We start from the raw sequence: 27,106 nt of genomic DNA on the forward strand, positions 1-27,106 counted from the left end.
TTCTCATAACGAATATATAGAAACAGATCTATAATAAGATAAAAGAATTACGTGACGAGATAAAAATTGTCGCTTTGAAACTCGTTCATGTTATTATCTTTTGTATAATTGCACTAATAATGGAATAAATATCAGTTTTCAATGACCCTTTAAATAATAACTAATGACTTGTTTTGCATTTTTGTTTACTTTTAAGACCATCTCAACATTTAATGAACATTCGAACGAACCAACAGATTGAAGCAGACGATATCTTTTTACTCCACAGTAGTTCTGTATCATAACTATTTTAAGTTCTTCAATTTGTACTTGATTATACAAAAATAAATTGTTCAAATTTGTTATCATGATTAGTTATCGTCTTGACAAGCTTAACTTGCTGCATCTTAACAAAATGGTATCGTTACCGTTACCGTTACCGTTACCGTTACACAAGCTGTATTTTGATGCTTCTTATAAAAGAGGGAAGAAAGATACCAGAGGGACAGTCAAACTCATAAATCGAAAATAAACTGACAACACCATGGCTAAAAATGAAAAGGACAAACAGAAAAACAATAGTACGCATGACACAACATAGAAAACTAAAAAATAAACAACACAAACCCCACCAATTGCTAGGGGTGATCTCAGGTGCTCCGGAAGGATAAGCAGACCCTGCTCCACATGTGGCACCCGTCATGTTGCTTATGAGATAACAAATCCGGTAAATAGTTTTATTCAGTAGGTCACATTTATGAAAGGGAGGGGATTTTAGTTACGACGTAAGGAACATATCCATAACGGTCAACCAACTCATGATGGCGTCCGTAACATTTACGAAGAGATAATTTCAACTTCACCGTTTGGAACTCTTGACTTTATAGCTTCTTTGTAAGCAACAACCCTTTATCAAGAAAATCATGATAGGAAATGCAAGCACGGGAATATCGTATCAACTTGGTCGATGTCACTGCTGGTGGAGATTTATTTCCCCGAGGGTATCACAAGCCCAGTAGTCAGCACTTTTAGTGCTGACTTGAATTGTCATTGATATGGTTATATTTATAAATTTACTGTTTACAAATTTTTGAATTTTTTGAAATACTAAGGCTTTTCTACCTCAGGCATAGATTATCTTAGCTGTATTTGGCAACACTTGTAGGAATTTTGGTCCGCAATGCGCTTCAACTTCGTACTTTTTTTGGCCTTTTTAACCTTTTTGGATTCGAGCGTCACTGATAAGTCTTTTGTAGACGAAACGCGCGTCTGGCGTATATATTAAATTTAGTCCTGATATCTATGATGAGTTTATTTGGGAGATATATACACCGTATGCAGGTGCTGCTGGAATGTTGCTACTTAGAAATGGACAGTTCACAATTGGAAAGCTGAAATCATCTCTTTTGTCGTAAAGTTTTGTTTTCAATCAACCCTCATTGTCAATTTCTAGATGTAAGTCAAGATATGAGGCCGACTTAACTGTATCTGTTATATCCTTTATATCTAGTTCAATGGGATAGATGCATTCAACGTAGTCACCAAATTTTGAAGTATTTAGTGAAAGAACATCATCTATATGGCGGAAAGTAGAATTAAAGGCTAGTGCTAACTTCTAATTTTTCTTTTTGAGAAGTTCCTGTATGAAGTCAGCCTCATAATTATAAAGAAACAAGTTGGCAAGAAGAGGAGCACAATTCGTTCCCATTGGAATGCCGATAGTCTGTTAAAAAACACGTCCTCCGAACGTGACAAATATGTTGTCAATCAAAAAATCAAGCATCTTGATAATGTCAGTTTCAGAGAATTTTTTGTTTTAATCAGAGTGATCCTTTACAAAGTAGGTTTTGCTTGTTGTAAATAAACTGCCTTCCGGTGATCCTTCAAATAGTCAGCTAATTATCTTTTAAAAGTTTTCAATTATTGTTATCTAATTTGAAATTTGAACTTCATCAGCATATTCGGAAATAACATTTTGACATTAAATGATCTAGAACCAGCTAACATCGGAATTAGCAAAGATAATGACAAATCGTTATTTAATTCTAATGATTAACTCAATGTGTAAAATACATGATGATTTCTATTTCTTTAGATAATTATCAATACGGATATTGATATCTCAACAACATCCGAAAGTAACAAGTACAGTCAAACTTGCTTGCGAAACCCGGAAAAAAAGCTTGTCATATCAAACTGTCAATCAGATGCTGTTTAATGAGTTTCAAATGCGTACACATTTCATTTAACACTACGAAGCATTACTACATCCTGAAAATCTTTAAGAACCGAAAGCATTTCTCGTTTGAATTATTTCATATTTTTCATGTTTTGACAATTATGGCTGACAATACGGTATTCTATATTCTACAATCCTTATCTCATTTCGGATTTTTTTTTGTGATCAAAACCCGAATAAAACATCTTGTTATCAAAATTTATTTACACCTGTTTACAAACAACACATCAAGCAGTTTAATTAATCCTATAAAACATGATATTTATTGAAAATTAACAATATGTTAAAGTGGAACATCCGGTACCAAAACTCATATGTCAAAAACAAACTGACAACGTCAATACAAAAACGATAAACGATAAAAAGATAAACATCAGGCTACAATACACGACATAGAAAACTAAAGACTGAGCAATATAAACCCATACAAACAACGGGAATAATATCAAGTGTTCCGAACCGTTACAGAGACAGTTCTGTATTTTCGCTAAAGAAAATATGGATATATTGAATCCGGTTTAAAAGAATATAAAACATTTCTATACCAAGTGGAAATTCAAACTCATATAAGTCGACGAAATACCATGGTAAAACATGGAATAAGATGAAAAGGCAAGCCATACCATCAGTTACTACATGTTAAACTTAAGATGTTGAAACACGAATTCAATTAACTTGGGTTGTCCCGTACACTCTGAGAGAGCAATCAGATCCTGCTCCAATTGTAAATTAGCTTTCGTAATTATGGATTTTCCACTCAAAAAAAAAATTATTTTGTATAAAAGTTTACAAGTATTTAAAAGTATCTCTCTGAATTGATTATTATATAATTATGTATATCAGTTTCGAAAACATGCTTATATGTTAGTTGTAAGTAATTCATAGGAACTGTCTATAGTTTAAAGACCTTAGACGGTCCGTTATTATACATACGGGAACGAAATATAATTTTAATGGAATTTTAAATTGTAAAAGATACAAATCTGTTGTTCATATGAACTATTGATGTCAATGTTTAGATGGAATGGCTGAAATAAATTGTGTTTTAGAAAATGAGATTTTGTGATGTTTGGTCCATTTCTGTGTGTGTTAGTTACATTGTAGTGTTGTGTCGTTGTTCTCCTCTTATGTTTATGTGTTTCCCTCAGTTTTAGTTTGTTACCCCGATTTTGTTTTTTGTCCATGGATTTATGAGTTTGAACAGCGGGATACTACTGTTGCCTTTATTATGCTTGGTTTGCATAAACGTTCTAAAAATTGTCTTTATAACATTTTAAAACAACAAATAGACGGAACTACCCCCGTTAAAACGTTTGGCAAAGTTATCCTTTAAAAATGTGCGTTCTATTGTAACATATACTCGTCTAATCAAAATGCCACTCAGTCTCAAATTCTGTTAAAGACACACTATATTGATAGACGTTAATGACTTTTGCAAAGGAAAAAAATAAATTTATTTAAAAATCTAAACCATAACACGATTTGAAATGTCTGTTACCTTTTGTAAAATTACATCATGATAATGATTTTTATAATGCTACATTAAAGTTGCGTGTTGCCACTCAAAAGATGAACATAAGGGTTACGCATTAACCGAATTTGGTTTTCCAAGTCTTAAACTTTCTTACGCAAGAGCTGTATTACATTTTATTCACATGCATGTATACGACTGTTCGAAATTCATAAATCGATTGAATAAAAAAAAAATCTGGGTTGCAAACTAAAACTGAGCGAAACACATCAAATATAAGAGAACTACGACACAACAGAAATACAACTTTAATATGTGATAGTCTTGATTTGCCTGCAAAGAGTAACTAAAATGGCATTGAATAAAGTTCAGTAAAGAAATACAATCATTTGTTTCTCAAATCCGTATGCAGATGTATATCTTTCTTCATGTGGGTAGCTTTTTGTGTATTATCCAAATACGTACTTAGTCATTATCAAGTCCAAACAAATAGCTGTTTGGTGGTCATAAGCGAAAACCAATCCGAGTTAGAGTCTTAAACTCTAAATGCAAAGTTATATAAATTGACAATAATTCCTTAACTAGATATACCAGTGTCTAGGATTTTTTTAGTGTTCATATTACTGAATAATAAATGATGTACGGTGTGTTTTTCTTTTTTTTTTTTCGTTTTGGACGTGAGTCTTGTATTTTTCGACTGAGAATTTTTTATTGTGTTCATTTTTTACGGATGTCAAGTTGGTTCAATATTCAACATTCAACATTCAACATTCAAATTTTTTTTTTTTTTTTTTTTTTTTTCTCGTATCCATTTTCAACTTTCAACATTCGATTTCAACATTCAACATTCGATTTCAACATTCAACATTCGATTTCAACATTCAACATTCGATTTCAATATTCAACATTCAACATTCAAAATTTTTTTTTTTTTTTTTTTTTCTCATACAAATTTTTTTTTCTTTTTTTTCTCGTATCCATTTTTTTCAACATTCAACATTCGATTTCAACATTCAACCTTCGATTGCAATATTCAACATTCAAATTTTTTTTGTTTTTTCTCGTATCCATTTTCAACATTCAATTTTTTTTATTTTTTTTTCTTCTTCTCGTATCCATTTTCAACATTCAACATTCGATTTCAACATTCAACATTCAATTTCAACATTCAACATTCGATTTCAACCTTCAACATTCGATTTCAACATTCAACATTCGATTTCAACATTCAACATTCGATTTCAACATTCGATTTTCAACTTTCAACATTCGTTTTCAACATTCAATAATCGTTTTCAACATTCGATATTCCACTTTCAACATTCGTTTTCAACATTCAACATTCGTTTTCAACATTCGATTTTCAATTTTCAACATTCGTTTTCAACATTCAACATTCGTTTTCAATATTCAACATTCGTTTTCAACATTCAACATTCGTTTTCAACATTCGATTTCAACATTCAACCTTCGATTGCAATATTCAACATTCAAATTTTTTTTGTTTTTTCTCGTATCCATTTTCAACATTCAATTTTTTTTTTTTTTTCTTCTTCTCGTATCCATTTTCAACATTCAACATTCGATTTCAACATTCAACATTCAATTTCAACATTCAACATTCGATTACAACCTTCAACATTCGATTTCAACATTCAACATTCGATTTCAAAATTCAACATTCGATTTCAACATTCGATTTTCAACTTTCAACATTCGTTTTCAACATTCAACATTCGTTTTCAACATTCGATTTTCAATTTTCAACATTCGTTTTCAACATTCAACATTCGTTTTCAATATTCAACATTCGTTTTCAACATTCAACATTCGTTTTCAACATTCGATTTTCAACTTTCAACATTCGTTTTCAACATTCAATAATCGTTTTCAACATTCGATATTCCACTTTCAACATTCGTTTTCAACATTCAACATTCGTTTTCAACATTCGATTTTCAATTTTCAACATTCGTTTTCAACATTCAACATTCGTTTTCAACATTCAACATTCGTTTTCAACATTCAACATTCGTTTTCAACATTCGATTTTCAACTTTCAACATTCGATTTCAACATTCAACATTCGTTTTTAACATTCAACATTCTATTTTCAACTTTCAACATTCATTTTCAACTTTCAACATTCGATTTCAACATTCAACATTCGTTTTCAACATTCAACATTCGTTTTCAACATTCAACATTCGTTTTCAACATTCAACATTCGTTTTCAACATTCGATTTTCAACTTTCAACATTCGTTTTCAACATTCAACATTCGTTTTCAACATTCGATTTTCAACTTTCAACATTCGTTTTCAACATTTGATTTTCAACTTTCAACATTCGATTTCAACATTCAACATTCGTTTTCAACATTCGATTTTCAACTTTCAACAGTCGTTTTCAACATTCAACATTCGTTTTCAACATTCGATTTTCAACTTTCAACATTCGTTTTCAACATTCAACATTCGTTTTCAACATTCAACATTCGTTTTCAACATTCGATTTTCAACTTTCAACATTCGTTTTCAACATTCAACATTCGTTTACAATATTCAACATTCGTTTTCAACATTCAACATTCGTTTTCAACATTCGATTTTCAACTTTCAACATTCGTTTTCAACATTCGTTTTCAACAGTCAACATTCGTTTTCAACATTCGATTTTCAACTTTCAACATTCGTTTTCAACATTCAACATTCGTTTTCAACATTCGATTTTCAACTTTCAACATTCGTTTTCAACATTCGTTTTCAACATTCAACATTCGTTTTCAACAGTCAACATTCGTTTTCAACATTCGATATCAACTTTCAACATTCAACATTCGTTTTCAATATTCAACATTGGTTTTCAACATTCAACATTCGTTTTCAACATTCGATTTTTAACTTTCAACATTCGATTTCAACATTCATCATTCGTTTTCAACATTCAACATTCGTTTTCAACATTCGATTTTTAACTTTCAACATTCGATTTCAACATTCAACATTCGTTTTTAACATTCAACATTCGATTTTCAACTTTCAACATTCATTTTCAACTTTCAACATTCGTTTTCAACATTCGATTTTCAACTTTCAACATTCGTTTTCAACATTCAACATTCGTTTTCAACATTCGATTTTCAACTTTCAACATTCGTTTTCAACATTTGATTTTCAACTTTCAACATTCGATTTCCACATTCAACATTCGTTTTCAACATTCGATTTTCAACTTTCAACATTCGTTTTCAACATTCAACATTCGTTTTCAACATTCAACATTCGTTTTCAACATTCGATTTTCAACTTTCAACATTCGTTTTCAACATTCAACATTCGTTTTCAACATTCAACATTCGTTTTCAACATTCGATTTTCAACTTTCAACATTCGTTTTCAATATTCAACATTCGTTTTTAACATTCAACATTTGTTTTCAACATTCGATTTTCAACATTTTAAACATTCGATTTCAACATTCAACATTCAACATTTGTTTTCAACATTCAACATTCGTTTTCAATATTCAACATTCGTTTTCAACATTCAACATTCGTTTTCAACATTCGATTTTCAACTTTCAACATTCGTTTTCAACATTCGTTTTCAACATTCGTTTTCAACAGTCAACATTCGTTTTCAACATTCGATTTTCAACTTTCAACATTCGTTTTCAACATTCAACATTCGTTTTCAATTTTCAACATTCTTTTTCAACATTCAACATTCGTTTTCAACATTCGTTTTCAACATTCAACATTCGTTTTCAACATTCAACATTCGTTTTCAATATTCAACATTCGATTTTCAACTTTCAACATTCGTTTTCAACATTTGATTTTCAACTTTCAACATTCGATTTCAACATTCAACATTCGTTTTCAACATTCGATTTTCAACTTTCAACAGTCGTTTTCAACATTCAACATTCGTTTTCAACATTCGATTTTCAACTTTCAACATTCGTTTTCAACATTCAACATTAGTTTTCAACATTCGATTTTCAACTTTCAACATTCATTTTCAACATTCAACATTCGTTTTCAACATTCAACATTCGTTGTCAACATTCGATTTAAAACTTTCAACATTCATTTTTCAACATTCAATTTTCAACTTTCAACATTCGTTTTCAATATTCAACGTTCGTTTTCAACATTCAACATTCGTTTTCATCATTCGATTTATTCAACATTCCAACAATCACAATTTGTTTTCAAAAATTACCATTCTCAATATTGGATTTTGACATTCTTGTAATTGTATCATTCAACGCTTGACTTTAAGATTCAACATTTGTTTTGAACTACGGTGATAAAGTAATCTAAGACTTTCAAATTAAATTGTTTATATCTTTGATAAAGATTAATTTGTTACATTTAGATATTAAACAGATCACAAATTTAAATTGTACAATATAATATTACATAAAGATGGTACAAAAAAATAGATTGATTACAACATGACACTAACAAGGGAGGTAATTACTTTTTAAACTGACAAAAAAACTAGTACGTTAAACTTAAGAGTATATATAGATTCACAGGTCAGAGATTGTCAGATCAAAATTTTTTTAATCGGAGATTATGTCGACGGATCATATGCAAAAGTCTTTTTCAATCTAAACAATAAGGGTGCGTGATCTTTAGTCTTAAGTTTGGAGATGATCTAAGATGATAAGACATAACAGTGACTATCCTCTATTACTATTGTGGCTATTGTAAAATGGGTATAAATGGTCCGGTTCCGCTTATTTTTTCCCCCGCAAAAACAAATACAGGGCTGCCGGTTCCTTGCCGGTATTGTCGCAAAACGTTCTGCAAGTTCACATTTAAAACCGCGAGTAGCTTTCAATTTTTTTTCCATTCGGAGTCTATACAGTATGAATATTGGTCATTTGTGAAGGCTATATGGTCACTTAAATTAGAAGCTAGGTGTGGATGGCGTTTAAGTAATAGAGAATAGCGGGGATTGAATATTAGAGACAATGGAACAAAAATGAATAAAATAGAATAATGAGGTGTTCAAATATAAAGAGAATAAGTTAACTGGCAAAAAGTATGAAGAATAGAGAAAAATGGCTCACACCATAATTTAAAGAGTATATAGAGAAACATTATTAAGGGTTTCGCGGAACCCAGTGTCTAGCCTACTTATGCTGTTAATCGCAGGCTCAACAAAAGAGGAATAAAATCAATAAAAAATATTCCTCTTAATACTATCTTATTGATTCTAAGAAGCTTCTGTCCACGTTTGGTAAAAATACAGAATGTTTTAAAAACCTTAACTGCAGACTGCCTGTAATATAGACTGGAAGAAATACTAATATATAAAAAAGAAGATGTGGTATGATTGCCAATAAGACAACTATCCACAAAAGACCAAAATGACACAAACATTAACAACTATAGGTCACCGTACCGCCTTCAACAATGAGCAAAGCCCATACCACGTAGTCAGCTATAAAAGCCGAAAAGACAAAGTAAAACAATTCAAACGAGAAAACTAACGGCCTTATTTATGTAAAAAAATGAACGAAAAACAAATATGTAACACATAAACAAACGACAACGACTGCATTACAGGCTCCTGACTTGGGACAGGCACATACATAAATAATGTAAGTCCATTTATAAGTAAAATACAGATACACAGGTACAAAATTTTAACAAAATTTTCTTTTAGATACATTTTGTTCTAGCTTTTGATCATAAAAAAGCTTCTGTCCAATTTTGGTACAGGTCCAAAATAGTATAAGAAAGATTTTAAAATTTTAAACACTTTAACCACAGAGTGAATGTGTTCTTTCCTGGCATAAAATCTAAGTCCATTTAAAAGTAAAATGCACAAAAAAATGGATTTATTTGTCAACAAAATTTACTTCTGTCTTAGTTTGGTACAAACCCAGGATAGTTTAAGAAAGTTATTAAAATTTCAAAAACTTTAACCACAGAGTGAATGTAATGTTTCCTGGCAGAAAGACTAAGTCCATTCTTTTAAAAGTAAAATATGGAAAAAAAGAATTTTATTTTTCCAAAATTTACTTCTGGATACTATCTTATGATCATAAACAAACTTCTGTCCAAGTTTGGTATAGTATAGTTTAAGAAATTTATTAAAATTTCAAAAAACTTAAACCAAAGGGTGAATGCAATGTTTTCTGGCAGAAAAACTAAGTATATTTATAAGTAAAATACGGAAAAAATGGAATTTTATTTTTACAAAATTTACTTCTGCATACTATCTTATGAACATAAAAAAGCTTCTGTCCAAGTTTGGTAGAAATCCAGTTTAGTTTAAGAAAGTTATTGAAATTTCAAAAACTTTAACCACAGAGTGAGTATTTGTGGACGCCGCCGACGACACCGACGCAGACGCAGACGGAATGTAGGATCGCTATGACTCGCTTTTAAACTAAAGTCGAAGGCTCGACATAAATGGCCTAAAGTAAAACTATGGTTCTAGTATTACAGAATACAGAAACGAAAACCCCCACTTTGAAACAATTATACTAGTTGTCTAAAGCAACGACGTTGCGCACGATATTGGTGTCATTTTGGAAATATGGGTTAGATGGCGGTTATTAAAATTCAAGCTCTTATCCTTTACAATAAATAGCCATGTTATGCATATCATTCGAAAGGAAATAAACCATAGAAATCAATGAAATAGATGAATTTGTGCTTTGTCTATTTTCTAATGAAAACAAATGCTCATTTCGATGCCTATAACGTCATTTTAAGGGTGTCCCGCTGTTACAATTTTGTTTTATGCGCGTCTTTGAAATCCAAGCGCGGATTCATTAGTAAGTAGAATGGTTTAAAATTTTACAACTATATTGTATACATTTAACCTTAAATGAAGTAATAGACGTTTTTAACTATAAGAGGAGGAAGATCGTCAGAAAAAATAAATAAAAAAGAGAAAAATGTCCCAATTTTCTGCTCAACCCGTAAAAAACTTTGGTATTAAAAGATTCGAAGCTTTACACATGAATGAAAATTCTCACAATAAATCTTTTGAGAAAAAGTACTCCTTAGTCGTGAAAATTTCAGTAAAATGTGCAATCATTTTTTTTTTTGTGTCACATCGACTCATTTAACAAAAAGTTTTATCAGAGAAATACTCGTATGTCATAAAATTTCAGTATAGCTAACGATTATTTTTTTTTTACCTACTGTGAGTACATCTACAAATGTACCTAGCAATATGTGTATGAAAAAAAAGGGTAATTACATTTAGTAGTAGTGTGACAGAATGAAGTTTAACCATAATTTCGTTTTTGACTGGTAACCGATCGTATAAATACGCGGATATATATCATCGAGTACAAAATAACATAATAATTATCTTATCGCTTGTTATAAATTCATATCTGCAATGAATACTAATAAGAACGGAAATTAATAATACATACATATTGTGTCGTTAGAAATATTTATATGCATTAAAATCTATGCACACGTACAAAAGAAATGTGTTAACGCATGCGGAAGAATATCACAAGAAAGTTTTGTTGGAAATTATGAATGTCTTCTCAAATCCAATATATTGGAAAAATCGAATTGTGATAGAAGAGTGTCCACCATGCATGTGTACTGCACTTTTATTAGAATCGTAGAATAGAATGTTATACCATGAAAATTATACATGCATGTAACTGCTATATACAAATATTAATATAATATAAATATAAACAACACATCAGATTAAACTGATTTGTATCACCACAATGTAATAGATATTAAAGCAGTGAGGTTGAATTCCCTGTCATTAATTTTATTCATCATCCACGCACGAACTTGTCTTATAAAAACATATATATCTGTACATAAATCTCAGTTTCAGGTATAGAAATGTGATTTTTTTCTGAGACAACTGCTTGTGACCATCAACAAGAACTTGCGGTCATCCGATGTTCGGTACTTCAGTACGTTGATACTACTTGTAAAACAATGTAAATACGAATATAGAAACCAAAGAGATTGAAACCGAAAACATAAAAAAAAATCAGTTCGGAAACGTTTTTTTTTTTAAGTCAAAGAAGATTTAGTGTAAACCGATATACTCTGTTATATGTTGAAAATGGAAGCGCTAGCTGAACCAAAAATAACCAATAGTATATAAAAAGTGCATGGAATGTATTCTTGGTCCATAGTTGTTAGCTTGAGAAAAAACCTTGATCCATGTAAACATGCACATATAGCAATTACTTAAAATACACATCTAGTAAAATGAAAATAATTGTATAAAATCGTGGTTGATATTAAGATTGTGGTCTTACTTATACGTTAAAATGAATAATATGCATTATAATGTAAGTATAAGTCACTGTTTTTAAAAGGTTATAAGCAAAGACAGCCAATGTGATATGTTGTAAGCACGCTCGTCCTAAGAGTAAAGAGATTCGCCTCAGACTTGTCCTGCATTTGTTTCACTCATAGTATCAAACTAAGTTTTAATGTTTTAAAACATTTTGAAGATACAAAAACGCCAAAAAATATGTACAAAATAGACTCTTTCGTTCGTTTCTTTTACAAAAATTAGGCAGTTAGTTTTCACGTCTGAACTGTTATACGTTGTCATTTCGGGGCCTTTTATAGCAGACTATGCGATATGGGCTTTGCTTTTGAAGGCCGTACAGTGACCTATAGTTATTAATTTCTGTGTCATTTTGGTCTCTTGTAGAGAGATGTCTCATTGACAATAATACCATATCTTCTTTTTATATATTTCAATCATTTAACAAGACATCAAATTGTTATTTTGTGTTATTCTTGCATCTATAATTCTTCTCAAACAATTAAAATATTTTCAGTTCAAATTCAATGGAATTTTGTATTTGCACCGGCTTGAAAAAATAAAACCATATAAAGAAGCAACTTCGAAAATCTCTGTACTTAAAGCGGCATTTCACATGAGTAAACTATAAGATCAACGTTTGAAATTTTCCGTGAAACAACGTCAAAATCGTTGTTTTATTAGAAACGTCGTGTAACGCTAAGTGGCACCAATACCGTGCGTAACGTCCTCGTTATTTTGTCCCTGGTAGATTGTTATTGGTTTTCATACGTTTTTTTCTTTATTCATCTCTATTATAAATAAGTACGTGAGCTTTCATAATATGTTAACATATGGTTACTGAAGTTCTTTTGGGTCCTTGTTACAAAATGTATAAAGTTTATTAATAAACTCATCATAGATATTCATTGCGTCCGAAGCATTTTTCGGGCGGGGAAAACAACAGTATATTTCACCTATTGGTACTTTAGCGGAACTATTTCCTTGTGCGTGTTTTGTTTTCTATACATCAGGTTTTAGAACCTGTCTATCCCCCGCCTTTCCCGCGCAAAATATCATAATAAAACACATAATCATAGCCAATAGTTTATTCTTAACCCAGACTAGAAAACATGCCTTTAAACATAGCCACTCACAAACAAAATATATTAAAAGCAATTTTGTTTACACTTTTTTATTTTTATGTTGTTTTAGAATATAAATTTGACTTGAATTTATATGAGTATAATACATATACATGTACATGTATATACCAATCTAAGTTAGTGTATATCTTGTTTCTCGTCTTACTTTACAGTAGAGCTACTTTGATAGATCAGGTTGACTGATAAACTGTCTATATAAAGTAATGGGACAATGCATGGAATGAAGACATCACCAAGTCACCGTATGCAACATTTAAAAAGACATCCTGAGCTTATCATATAGTCATCACCTACCCACCAACACGGTGTGGGCTCTGGTTTCCGCGTATTTATAGATTATAGATCGGTTACAAGTCCAACACGCAAGTTACGTAAAGGAAAGCTCTCTGACTCGCAACAATAGACCGGAATGACTTTACGATCATCCGCTGTAAAAGGGACAAAAAAATACAGATCCGAGAGTAATCGCAGTTACTGACAGCTAGTTCAAAGCCAATAAAAACTAATACAAAAATCATGTATCTGTCAATCAGTGCAAATCCACATCCAGTGGTTTTAGTATAAAGACGTTGTTAACAATAAGAGAAGCATAGGTAACAACAGATTGTAGCACCTTGATGTGTAAAACAATAATATTTAATATGGTTTTAAGTTACTGATAACAAAATTACTATTCATACCAATGAGAACAATATTCAAAAAATATTTTTATAGTGTTTGATTGGTATTGAAAGGACTGCTAAGTTTGCTGCCCTGATCATTTTTAATTTACATGCATTCAGTTTCTTTTACATTATTATTGATAAATACTACATTGCAGAAGAAGTGGCAATATATCTTTAAGTGAAAGATATTGTTTGTGACCTTAGGGAAATTTATTTGGATATGCCGATTATGGTCTCATTGAGATTTACCAGACCTTCATTCAATATCAGCACATTTTTTACGTTCCATTTATGGACTTTATGCTGTTCGTTCTGTGCGTCCGCTCGTTCTTCCGTTCATCGGCCTGTTTGGCTTCAGGTTAAAGTTTTTTGGTAAAGGTAGTTTTTGATGAAGTTGCAGTCTAATCAATTTGAAACACAGTACACATATTCCATATTACAAATTGTGACTTGGATGGAGAGTTGTCTCATTGGCACTCATAACACACCTTCTTATATCTATATAATCTTTTGATCGGTTTAATTGGGGTCTTGAGCTGGCATGTCAGTTACTGCTAGTAGTTTAATTTATGAATTAGTTTCATTTTGCGTAGTTTTTTTGTTGGTACCTATTCCGACATCGGACTAGGATTTCTTTTAAACTGAGTGTTACTGTGCAAATTGTTGTGTGTTTGTTTATTCTACATTGGCTAGCTATAGTTGTATAGTTGTATAGTAGGAGGATTTAGATCTCACAAAGTATGTTTAACCCCGCCGCAATTTTTGCGCATGTCCCAAGTCAGGAGACTCTGGCCTTTGTTAGTTGTTTTATGGTGTTTTTTTATTTATTTTATTTTAGTTTAGTGTAGACCTATTGGTGGCCTTCGGTTGTTTTCTGTTTTCTGCTCTTTGGTTTGGCTGTTGTCTCTTTGCCACATTCTTTATTTCCATTCTCAATTGTATTAATTGAATAATTGATTAGTTGATTGCTTGATTTGTTAATTGATTGCTTGCTTGATTGATTGATTGATTGCGGGATTTGCTCATTGTACTACAAACAAAAGTAATTATCATTTGAGAATCCTTTATTTGTATTGTAGTCTTCATTTAACCAATGAAACTCTACATTTACTTTTGCCTTAGAATTATATTATGACTGTCTGGTAACTATATATAAGACATGCAAGAATGTGAAATATAAAAACTTATTTGGCCTTCAATAACTTCTTTGTTCAGTTATATTTCGAATTTGACATTGTTTTTACAAACTACCATTATAAATTTCCAGGAAATGTTCTGCATAAAACCAGCACATTGACGTAATTTTCCAAACATTTATTGTAGCCCAATAATTTTATAAGGTGTTGCAACATGTAATTGTAAGGACGTTACAGCCGATTCAGTGAGTGTGTAGGCAAATGTGGTATTATTGGTTAGATTGCTTGCTATATTGTAGCTGTATGGTGAAGTCATTATTAGGTTAGGCAAACTACCCTCCATTAAGAGTAGACTGTTCCGACATATAACCAATTAAACTGCCTGTAGGACTAGGCTACTTCCACAGAAGGGTAGTATACCTTACCTAAAAATGACTTCACGGTTTAACAAGAAAGGTAACCAATGATATTACCTTTGCCTACACACTCAATGCAATCGGCTGCAATGAAAATGCGGAGTTTGTAAGACTAGGCTTAACCAGCCCGTCGGCAGGATCCAGCTTTCAAAGATATATAAACACAAATTTTGCATAAGACTCAAACGTACTTCAAATGTTTTTATTAATAAATAACCACTATATCACCAGTTAAGTAGTCAAAGACACCATTTAATATATTTTTTTTTTAAATTTCATTTATGGTTCATTAGTTATATCACTGGTATTAAAGAGATAATAGTAACTGCAATTACGATTATCCCAATATGGCGACGGTAGATATAGGTAAAATCTTTACACTCATTTTTCTTAAATGTAGCATGCTTTTGTCAATAGTTACTCAGCTGCAAGGTTTATCTATACCATTACATCATATTTGAATCGTAACGGTGCACTGGAATCGTCTGAGCGCTTTGAAAATTGCCGTTGAAAAATTCGGTATGATAATCGTAACTCTATGGTATTTTTCTTCTTTGATAATCGTAATTTTCTTTATCGGATAATAGTAACTGAAACATAATAAATGTGTCTTTCAGCATTTCAATGGTATTTTGTGTGTTAAAAATGCAAATGTCAAGTTTAACGATGACATAAACGCATATAAAAATAAATGAAGAAACTTACAGGTTAAAGGACAAATTTACGTATATATATATATACAATTAATCGAACATCTATAAATGTGTTAAACTTTTATTCCAACTTCATGTAGTTGTAGCTACAAACATATTTGATGCCCCATCAATCAATATGTTACACTGTCCCTCAACTCTTGTATAGATTAAGCTACAAAAATATTTTTTTGTCATGCATCCAATTTCACCTTGAGAGATGCACACGCCTGATGAAGCTAATTTGTTTAGCGAAATATTGCGTATTTCTATTTAACATCTAATAGAACTTTTTAATGTATTAATTAGTGTGTTTAAGTTATATTCTTAGACATTTATATAATTTTAATTCAGTAACTGTATCAGTTTATTTTCACAAACTGATCCACGCTCAGATAGATTGAATGTTGATTGTTGCTATTTTTAGACATTATATATATATATATTAAAAATTAAATACACAAAAAGAGTTTTAAAAGCAGCATTGTCTAGCGCTTTCATCCATCTTGGGACTTTTCAAGACTATGAACGTCGTTATGAACGTCGTTATGGGGAACACATTAGTATTATGACGTAACGTCATTGTTCGTAAAATATTAGTAGTATGACGCAACGTTATTGTTCATGTAACTACTAAGCATTAAGCTTGGCGTCAAACACTTTTATAAATTTTTAAAACTCTTTTTGTGTATTTAATTTTTAATATATAATTCTGTACACCGCTTGAAAAGAAACTTTTTTTGTATATATATATATATATATATGTACAGTCATGGGACTAAAGTGAGTTCCCAGTAAAAAAAAAGTCCTATCATTTCAACTTGTATATCTATTTATAACTGACAACAATATGCATAACCTTTTAGTTTAAACATATTTTACTTGCAAAAGTAGCAAAAGGGATTGGACACAAGTTATAACAACATTAGAGACGTCCTCTCCCAATATAAATATAAACACAAAGTACATTAGATAATGGCGAGAAAAAAAACACAACATAGTAGTAATGCATGTAATACATACTTCAAACAAAAATTAGAAATAAAAAGAAAAAAGAAAAAAAAATACAATATAATAAGGAATAATAATGAAACAACTAGACTGAAGTGAAAGGTTGTAAAGTAGAAATTTAGAATGTTAATTGACTGCTTTAAATCTTTGTGTTATTCTGATATAAGATTGTACGGACTCAAAATGTCTTTGTTTTGCTGAAAAGAAAGGTCACCGTCACCAGCTAAAAGAAGCTCAATGGATATAGCATAACTTTCTAATTTTAAAAACAGTATTTCTCTGGCTTCGTTGTGAAGAGCGCACTGTAAAAAATAGTGTATACTATCCTCAACAGGGTGGCCACAGCTGCATGCGGGACTGGGTTTAATATTAACACGATGTAAATCTGAATTTAAAGAACTGCACATATTTCTCAAACGTGTATGAATGATATTAATTTTCTATCCCCACAACTAAAATAGGAAGGTGGCTGTATCAATTTGGACTTCATCTTTCGTTTAAAAATATTTATGTTTTGGACGTACGTATGTCGGGGGGAAGGCTATTCCATTCAAAAGTAGTGGATGGGAAAAAGGATTTTCTAGTTATGTCTAGTCTATAACCGGGTACTACATAATTATTACTGTTTCGCAAATCGTAGTAAGATACTTGACCAACAAGCGGGGGCATTAAATCACAGAGATAATCAGGGGCAGTCTCATTATGTATAGAATAGAACATATTGGGCATTCTGGATTTTCTTCTGTTCACAAGCAATTGCCAGCCAGTTTCAAAATATATAGCTTCCCGACTAGCAAACACGGGCAACCCAGTTACTAACCTCCCTGCTTCTAACTGAACATGTTCTAAATTGTCGGCTTCTTGTAGAGTACAACCATCCCATAACTCACATGCATATTCCATAACGGGTCTTATAAAAGTTAAATATATACGAGCAAGATAATTTCTATTCAATACATATTTCAATTTTTTAAGAACATTTAATCTCGTGCTTGCACACTTTAAAATATTTTCTATATGTGTATGGAATTTATCATTGGAATCAAAAGTAATCCCTAAGTGTTTATGACAGAAGACAAATTCTACTAATTGGTTTTGAAATTCTATTTCAATATCATCTGGGGAAGTATGGCAGGAGAATATCATAGCCTTTGTCTTATTAGGGTTAAAGTTAAAAGGATTTAAAATCTACAATTTTAAAGCCCGTTATCCATTGGGTACAAACTGGAAGATTTTAATTTGGGCAGGTGGTGGTTCACTGTTGGGTATTTAACATTTGTGTTGATTAGTTTGATCGCAACCTCGCTTTGGTCTTTTCGAAATACGTCGGCAAGATTGCAGCAGACGAAAATTGGACGAGAAAATAATCTTCTTAAAAAAGTTGAAATAACACCTGAAATAGGTTTGATAAAGGGCTATAAGTTTATTTTGATATACGATAAAGACGGATTGATATCGATTTAATCCCGATGTCTTGAAATTTTAGTTAAAAACGACATTTAAAAACATACAAAAATTTAATGTGCAAATGAAGGTCGAATTTAAGTAAACGGTCACAGCCAAAAATAAATCAAACCAAGATTGTGTTAGACATTATATTTTTATGCAATTTGAAAATGTGAAGGAATTTATAACTGTTATTGCCGTACTTTCAAATCAACCAAATATTTTCACAATGAAATTTTGAAATAGCTTATTGTCAGCATATAAATTGATGCAGTCGATAACTTAGTTCATCTAAATACAGGACAAAAATGAGCAAAAAGTTGAGTGTTTCGACTCTATTTATTGACAAACTTGTAATGACAAACTTCCGGTTAACGGTGGGCATAAAAACCGGAACCGGCTTTGATAAACTCGTATGTTTCGGATTTGCACAAATGGCAAAACAATCATTTTAGTAAGTAGTAATTGATTCTTAGTTTATATATCCTGAGAATAACACGAAAGAGCAAACTATAGGCATATAATCGGAGAGAGATTTGTGAAATACGTATGTTTTTGGATATTCACTTTTAATATTTTATATATATATATATAAGGTAAAGCACATGTATTTATTTGAATGAAGATAACACATACACTTTAAGTTTCAGATCATGTATAGGAGGTCCGGCAGAAAAAGGGTGCCGACAAGCAGAGCAAATAATGGAGGCGCAGCGGCTGCTGCAAAGAAGTCGAAACAGCAACAGGAAGAGGCGACTGCTAATATTGCAGATAGATTACCTAGGAATTTACCTAGAACAAGTGAAACACCACCTGTACAGCTCGGCTCAAACACAGTGACAACTAATGTACTACCACACAGTCCAATAATGATCCCAGCAACACTGCCAGCAGAAACAATTTACCCTGCTCCAGGTAATACAACATTACACCAACCCCTAATTAACACAGGTTATGCCTTACCCATTGAAACGGTTAAGGCGTCAGATGACATAGCGCGAAACGTATCGCAAAATGTCCAACAAAAAGTAATAAATGGGGAATATGTAGATATGGGCAGTTTGTTAAATAATTCACAAAACATAACAGGAGTGAATCAAACACTTACATTTAATCAGGGACAGATTATATTACAACCTAAGCAACAGGATACAAGAATTAACACAATAGGTATATGGACGGATGCCTTTTTAATATATATCAGTATTTATTGTACTATACATACATCTCAGTTCCAAGAACTGTTGAAGTATATGCAAACTGTCAGGTTAGGGGCTAAACGCTATGCAGGTTTAGGATGGAAATTGTATGATGAACAGTTTAGACTACGTAGATCACAGGAGCCTGCTGGGTCCTGGTCTGTCATAGACACTGAGCTATGGTTATTGTATATGCAACCAGCAGGTCCAATTAATGGGCCAGAGTTCAATATTGCACAAAAACCAACAAACAATTTTCTTAAATGCTATGCATATAATTATAATGGGACGACGTGCACCCAACAATATTGCACATACAAACATGCTTGTTTAAAATGCAGTGGGGTACATCCGGTTATATATTGCACTAATAGCAAAGTGACTAACTCTAATAATCCTCAGTCACCTGGGATTGTTCAGAGATTCAGATCAGCCCGGCCTCAAGCACCACAAAAAACAGCATCTAATTTTCAACCCTTTGCACCTAGGCAAATGCAAAATAACACAAGATTCCGTTCTCCTGGAGCATTTATGGGACAAAGGCAAAACCCCAGTCAAAATTAAATCTTTAAGAGAATTACTGTCAAATTATGAAAACAAAACTGATGCATCAATGTTATTATTGGGATTTATAGAGGGGTTTAGATTAAACTATACTGGTCCAAGGATCTCGAGTTTTGCAAGCAATCTCATTTCGGCAGAAGTTCACAAAACTGAAACGAATTTAAAATTACAAAAAGAAGTGCATCTTGGTAGAATGTTGGGCCCATTTTCAAAAATACCAATTTCAACTTTAAGAATATCTCCTATTGGAGTAGTTTCAAAAAATGACGGTGGATGGCGTCTTATAACTCACTTGTCATATCCTCTAAACTGGAGTGTGAATGATTTCATTGATCCAGAAATTTGTAAAGTAAAGTATTCTTCTTTTGATAAAGTGGTTGGGATGATCTCTGAATTAGGAAATAACGTGCTTTGCGCAAAAATGGACATTAGTCAGGCCTTTAGAATTTTATTGGTTCACCCAGCTGATTTTGACCTTCTGGGAATTTTCTTTGATGGGAAATATTATATTAATAAATGTCTGCCTGAAGGCTGTTCTATATCATGTGCCCTCTTTGAAAAATTTGCCACTTTTTTGCATAAAACAGTTGCATTGAAAGCTGGCATTGAGACTTTAGACCACTATTTGGATGACTTTTTCTTTGCTGGTGAAAGTTCAACGGATAATTGTACCATTTTGATGGACACTTTTAATGAAGTATGTAGGCAGCTAGGTGTTCCACTAGCAGAGAATAAAACAGTAGGTCCTACCACATGTATCACATTTTTAGGCCTTGAAATTGACACAGTACTTATGTTGGTTAGAATCCCCCCTGAAAAACTGGATAAACTTAAATTTATGCTTGATCAGGTCTTGTCGAAAAAAAAATGGCACTGAAGGAACTTGAATCAATTACTGGTTTAATGGCATTTTGTTCAAGGGCTATTATATCAGCCCGTGCTTTTATTCGTCGTTTTTACGATTTGATAGCTTCAGTTAAGAATGGAAAGCCTTATTATACTGTCAGATTGAATTCAGAGGTCAAAGCAGATGCTAGAGTTTGGCTAAATTTTCTAGATCAATTCAATGGTCAGTGTTATTTTCCTGATAGATTTTGGTCGACTAATGAAAGTCTGGATTTATTCACTGATAGTGCAGGTAATGTTTTATTAGGTTGTGGAGCTTATTTTCAAGGTCACTGGGTACAATACCAGTGGCCAAGTAGTTGGGCTGATACTAGCATTTTATTGGATATAACATGTTTGGAGCTTATTCCCATCGTGCTGTCGTTCATGATATGGGGTCGTTCATTTAGAAATAAAAAGATTCTGTTGAGAATAGATAATCAGGCATTAGTAAGCATTGTGAACAAAAGAACATCAAAATCAAAGAGAGTTATGATATTGATAAGACAACTAGTTTTTCTCACTATGAACAATAACATACAATTTAGGGCACAACATATTGAGGGTGAGCATAATGCAATCGCAGATGCTCTTTCTCGATTTCCGGAACAACGTTTTATGGACTTGGTCCCGAATGCAGACAGTTCTCCAGCAGCAATCCCACAAGAATTCCTGTCGATGATTTCAGAACTGAAATGAATCATTTACTTATAAATTCATTAGCACCCAGTACACAGAAAGCATATTTGCATAGCATGGACATATTTGTTAAATTCAGAGAAAATCATGGTTTTTCTGATGTCTGGCCTATTCCGCTTGCTGACTTGACATCATTCATTGTTTATATGTTTAGAAAGAAATTGTCCCACTCAACAGTATCTGGCTATATTTCAGGCTTCAGTTACTTTAATAAAATCAACAATTTAGAAGACAATACACAGAAATTTGTTGTCAGAAAATTGATTGAAGGAATAAAAAGGTTGGGGGGGCAAAAATCAAAAGGACACTAGATTACCCATAACGAGAGATATATTGGAAAAATTATTGAGGTCACTGGCGGTGATTTGCAAAAACGGGTATGAGACAAAACTGTTTATGGCTTCATTTTCGCTAGCCTTTCATGGTTTTATGAGAGTAGGTGAAATAACAGTTGATTGTAAAAATAAGCAGATGCATACTGTAAAATTTGAAAATATAAAGCTTTGTGATGCAAGATTAGAGGTTTTATTGACGTCATCTAAAACTGATCAGTTTGGTTCTGGAACAACAATGGTTATTTCTAAGCAGAAAAACAAAAATGTATGTCCAGTACAAATAATGGCTAATTTTATTAAAGTTCGCCCACCTTATCTGGGACCTTTATTTTGTCATTTTGATGGATCCCCCCTTACAAGATACCAGTTTTCAGCATTATTAAAAAGGTCTCTGTCAGTAATTGGTATAGAAAACAATGGATTTAAGTCCCATTCCTTTAGAATTGGCATGGCAACAACATGCGCATTAGAAGGTATTTCTGATGAACAAATTAAAGAAATGGGACGTTGGAAGTCACAGGCCTTTTTGCGTTACATTAGGATTTAAATGCCTGAACATCATATATGTACATTTATTTGTGTAAATATGTTTCTATATTTGCTTATTTTGTAATGCAGTCTTGAGCTGGCATTTAAATAATATTGTATTATGTAAATAAATGGTATGTCCTGCATCAATATAAGCAAGTAATAATTGCTTTCTAAGAATTGCAGGACATGCTACAGTTTGGATCGTTGGATCCTCGATTATTAAGCATGCCTTTGGGGAAGCCAGAGGAAGACCGGGAGGGGTAAACTTGGGGCTGCAGAGGATGGGAGTAAATATTTGGTGGCAGGGAAAATGTGGAGGTAAAGTGCTGGACATGAAACAACAAATAAGAACCATGTTAAAATATGAAGATCCGCCAACTATATTAGTTTTACATATTGGAGGCAATGATATAGGGGAAAAAAGTTCAAAAACTCTTTGTGAACTAATAAGGAAACAGTTCAGTTGGATGCGTCAACTGATGTTGGACACAGTTTTTGTCTGGTATTCAAATTATTCCGAGATCAAGTTGGCGTTACTCTGACAATATTAATGCCATGGAAAAATGTAGAATGAGGGTTAATACCTCTATAGCATCATTTTTAACCAAAACAGATGGTTGTTACCTCCGTTACCCTGATATAAAGGCTAATGAATTATTCTTAATGAAAGAGGGAGTGCATTTGACGTCTTTGGGAAATAACATTTTTAGCTCACCTGGCCCGAAGGGCCAAGTGAGCTTTTCTCACCACTTGGCGTCCGTCGTCCGTCGTCGTCGTCGTTAACAATTTACATTTTGAACTTCTTCTAGAGAACCACTGAATGGAATGGAACCAAACATGGCATGAATGTTCCTTATGAGGTGCTGACCAAGTGTTGTTACTTTGTAGCCGATCCATCATCCAAGATGGCCGCCAGCAGGGGACTTAGTTTAACATAGGACGCTATGGGAAATGAATACAAATGACTTCTTTTAGAGAACCACTGAATAGAATGAAACCAAACATGGCATGAATGTTCCTTATGAGGTGCTGACCAAGTGTTGTTATTTTGTTGTTGATCCATCATCCAAGATGGCCGCCAGCCGGGGACTTAGTTTAACATAGGACCCTATGGGAAATGCATACAAATGACTTCTTTTAGAGAACCACTGAATGGAATAAAACTAAACATAGCATGAATGTTCCTTATGGGGTGCTGACCAAGTGTTGTTACTTTGTAGCCGATCCATCATCCAAGATGGCCGCCAGCGGGGGACTTAGATTAACATAGGACCCTATGGGAAATGCATACAAATGACTTCTTTTAGAGAACCACTGAATGGAATGAAACCAAACATGGCATGAATGTTCCTTATGAGGTGCTGACCAAGTGCTGTTACTTTGTTGCTGATCCATCATCCAAGATGGCCGCCAGTCGGGGACTTAGTTTAACATAGGACCCTATGGGAAATGCATACAAATGACTTCTTTTAGAGAACCACTGAATGGAATAAAACCAAACATAGCATGAATGTTCCTTATGGGGTGCTGACCAAGTGTTGTTACTTTGTAGCCGATCCATCATCCAAGATGGCCGCCAGCGGGGGACTTAGTTTAACATAGGACCCTATGGGAAATGCATACAAATGACTTCTTTTAGAGAACTACTGAATGGAATAAAACCAAACATTGCATGAATGTTCCTTATGAGGTGCTGACCAAGTGTTGTTACTTTGTAGCCGATCCATCATCCAAGATGGCCGCCAGCAGGGGACTTAGTTTAACATAGGACCCTATTGGAAATGCATACAAATGACTTCTAATAGAGAACCACTGAATGGAATAAAACCAAACATGGCATGAATGTTCCTTATGAGGTGCTGACCAAGTGTTGTTACTTTGTAGCCGATCCGTCATCCAAGATGGCCGCCAGTGGGGGACTTTTGAATGAAATTAAACATGTTCCTTTCCTTATAAATGAGGTTGTGTTGTCACTTTTAGCCAAATTTTATATTTTTTTATATGATTTCAAAAACCCAAGTAGAATCAGGTGAGCGATACAGGCTCTTGAGAGCCTCTAGTTTTGAATACCCTCCAGGGAGGATTAGAAATGATCATCAGGAATCTTGGCATTAATTTAACCTTCCCCGACTGTAATTAGATACAACTGTTATGTTAACATTTTATATCTGACGTTTCAAGTAAGTTACTAGGAAGTAACTTGAAAGTTAATATATTAAATTGTATTTGGCACAGCTTCGCGCAGCTACACCCCCTCTTTTCAGTGGCGGTTGTCCAATCAGATCAAGTTGTTACCCTGATCTTATCGGACAATTTGGCACATTTCGCTGCGCTGGATTTAACATTCATATATTCAGTGAACAGTAATGATAGCCTCTGATTACCAGGGCTCATCAGTCAACTTCTCGTACCAGACATATTACTTAAATATATTTATATTAGTGGTCTGCCATAATTTGCGGTAGCCACATTATAATTTACATATATATTAAATACAGACATTGATAAATATATTTCAGAGCAAGATTGCCAATTTAAATACATATTATATATCATATATGTTATATTTTATTCAAGATAAAGCTGTGGCCAAATACTGCCAAAACCTTATTATCTATTTGTTATGTTTTGGGCCTCGAGGATAAAAGGATTTAAAATCTACAATTTTAAATCTACAATTTTAAAGCCCGTTATCCATTGGGTACAAACTGGAAGATTTTAATTTGGGCAGGTGGTGGTTCACTGTTGGGTATTTAACATTTCTGTTGATTAGTTTGATCGCAACCTCGCTTTGGTCTTTTCGAAATACGTCGGCAAGATTGCAGCAGACGAAAATTGGACGAGAAAATAATCTTCTTAATAAGCCAATCTTTAGACCATACTGAAATTTGTTTTAAATCGCTGTTTAAGACATCCTCTATAGTGTAAGGGTTATTGCTGGAATAAGAAAGAGATGTATCATCAGCAAACAATCGAGTTAGACTTGTCAAATTATCAGCTATGTCATTTACACAAATAAGAAATAGTAGGGGACCTAATACAGAGCCTTGCGGAACTCCTGCATTAGTATTATCAAAAGGCGAATAGGCATTTGAAACGAAAACGCTTTGTTTTCTATTTGAAATATAACTTTCAAACCATTTATACAGATTTCCACCAATACCATACGCTTTTAGTTTTATTAAGAGGCCACTATGCCATACCCTATCAAAAGCTTTCGAGGTATCACATAATATAAGAGATGTTATACAGCGATCATCAAGTGACATGCATATCCTATAATAAATTTCTATTAGCTGGTGAACCTTTTGATATATACATGTACCTGTTAAAGATACGAAAAATGAAGCAGCTGTCGAGACAGCTATTGTGGTAAGTACATATTTAGATTATTTTCAAAGTTTCAATGTTGTGTGCGCGTTTAAGTCCGGTTTTTTTTAGGGGGGAGGGGGAGGGGGGATTAGCTATATCCCATATCCCAAAAGTGCAATCCTTTCAATTCATTGCTCAAAATGAAAGTCACGTATACCACATTTTCATATGTCATATATATGTTTTGCCTCCAATATCACGTTTATATTAAAATTCTGCGCGAAATGAACAAAAGTTTCCGTCAATAACTTTATAACTGCATTATCGGATTTAACAGTTGATACCTTTATCGGTAGATATGAGTGTACATATTTCCCTTTTCCTTATAATTCAATAAATATAGCCGTCCATTTTTTCCCCTTTGATTCCCTTTTTTCTATTTTATACTGATATAATATATGATTTTAAAAATTTACTTCAAATGTTTTGATCAAATACCCATGTATTTTAGGACGTTTCTTTAAACAGTGTGTATGGTAAAGGATCTAAAATAGATACAGTTTATTGTTACTATTGTTTATTGTTACTTTTGTTTATTGTTACTTTTGTTTATAGTTACTTTTGTTTTTTGTTTTTTTTAGCCTTAGACTACCTATAGTCTTAATACGAAGCACTTGACGGACTGAAAAAAACACACACAAATATGTATATTGATAAATTACATCAGAAGGCATAACATGTACAACATCACAGTCGGAACTTGTTTAATTACAAAGATTTTTATAGATTTTACAACAAATATTTTGTGCTTCAGAAAAATACATGACAATTAGGTTAGGCTAATTTTTGTTTTCATTTAATAGAAAATAACTTATTGTATGGCAAGTATGCAAATACAAAAATGTTCCTTGTTTAGTACCTTCAATATTTGTCTCTACAATATCTTCCATGCATATGTATGCATCATACTTTTCATATACCGAGTATTTATGAATTTTTGAATTAGTTTGTTTCTAATATTGCGGAATATGCGTTATTTTATTCTCCACTTTGCAGTCATTCTTTGAATAAGTATTCC

At 32.6% G+C, this 27,106-nt stretch overlaps 1 protein-coding gene and 1 long non-coding RNA gene across 2 annotated transcripts in view; both read left to right on the top strand.

Moving 5' to 3' along the window:
- The window catches only part of LOC139501751 (uncharacterized), a 114,861-nt gene extending 89,535 nt beyond the window's left edge, over nt 1–25,326 (top strand). Inside the window, exon 3 of the long non-coding RNA XR_011658646.1 lies at nt 24,777–25,326. This is a non-coding gene — a long non-coding RNA (uncharacterized lncRNA). The remainder of the gene's footprint in view (nt 1–24,776) is intronic.
- LOC139501750 (uncharacterized) lies at nt 18,280–23,702 on the top strand. Its single transcript, XM_071290893.1, has 2 exons — nt 18,280–19,418; nt 22,900–23,702. The coding sequence occupies exons 1-2, from the start codon at nt 19,157–19,159 to the stop codon at nt 23,256–23,258; spliced, it is 621 nt and encodes a 206-aa protein (XP_071146994.1). The 5' UTR covers nt 18,280–19,156; the 3' UTR covers nt 23,259–23,702.
- Nucleotides 25,327–27,106: the final 1,780 nt, after the last annotated feature.

This window comes from Mytilus edulis, chromosome 13 (assembly GCF_963676685.1).
Source record: "Mytilus edulis chromosome 13, xbMytEdul2.2, whole genome shotgun sequence".
NCBI lineage: Eukaryota > Metazoa > Mollusca > Bivalvia > Mytilida > Mytilidae > Mytilus > Mytilus edulis.

Excerpts from the sequence above, each read along its gene's own strand:
- LOC139501750 (XM_071290893.1), top strand. The coding sequence starts at position 19,157 with ATGTATAGGAGGTCCGGCAGAAAAAGGGTGCCGACAAGCAGAGCAAAT. Across the intron at positions 19,419-22,899 it reads AACAATTTACCCTGCTCCAG|GACATGCTACAGTTTGGATC; the intron begins GTAATACAACAT and ends TAAGAATTGCAG.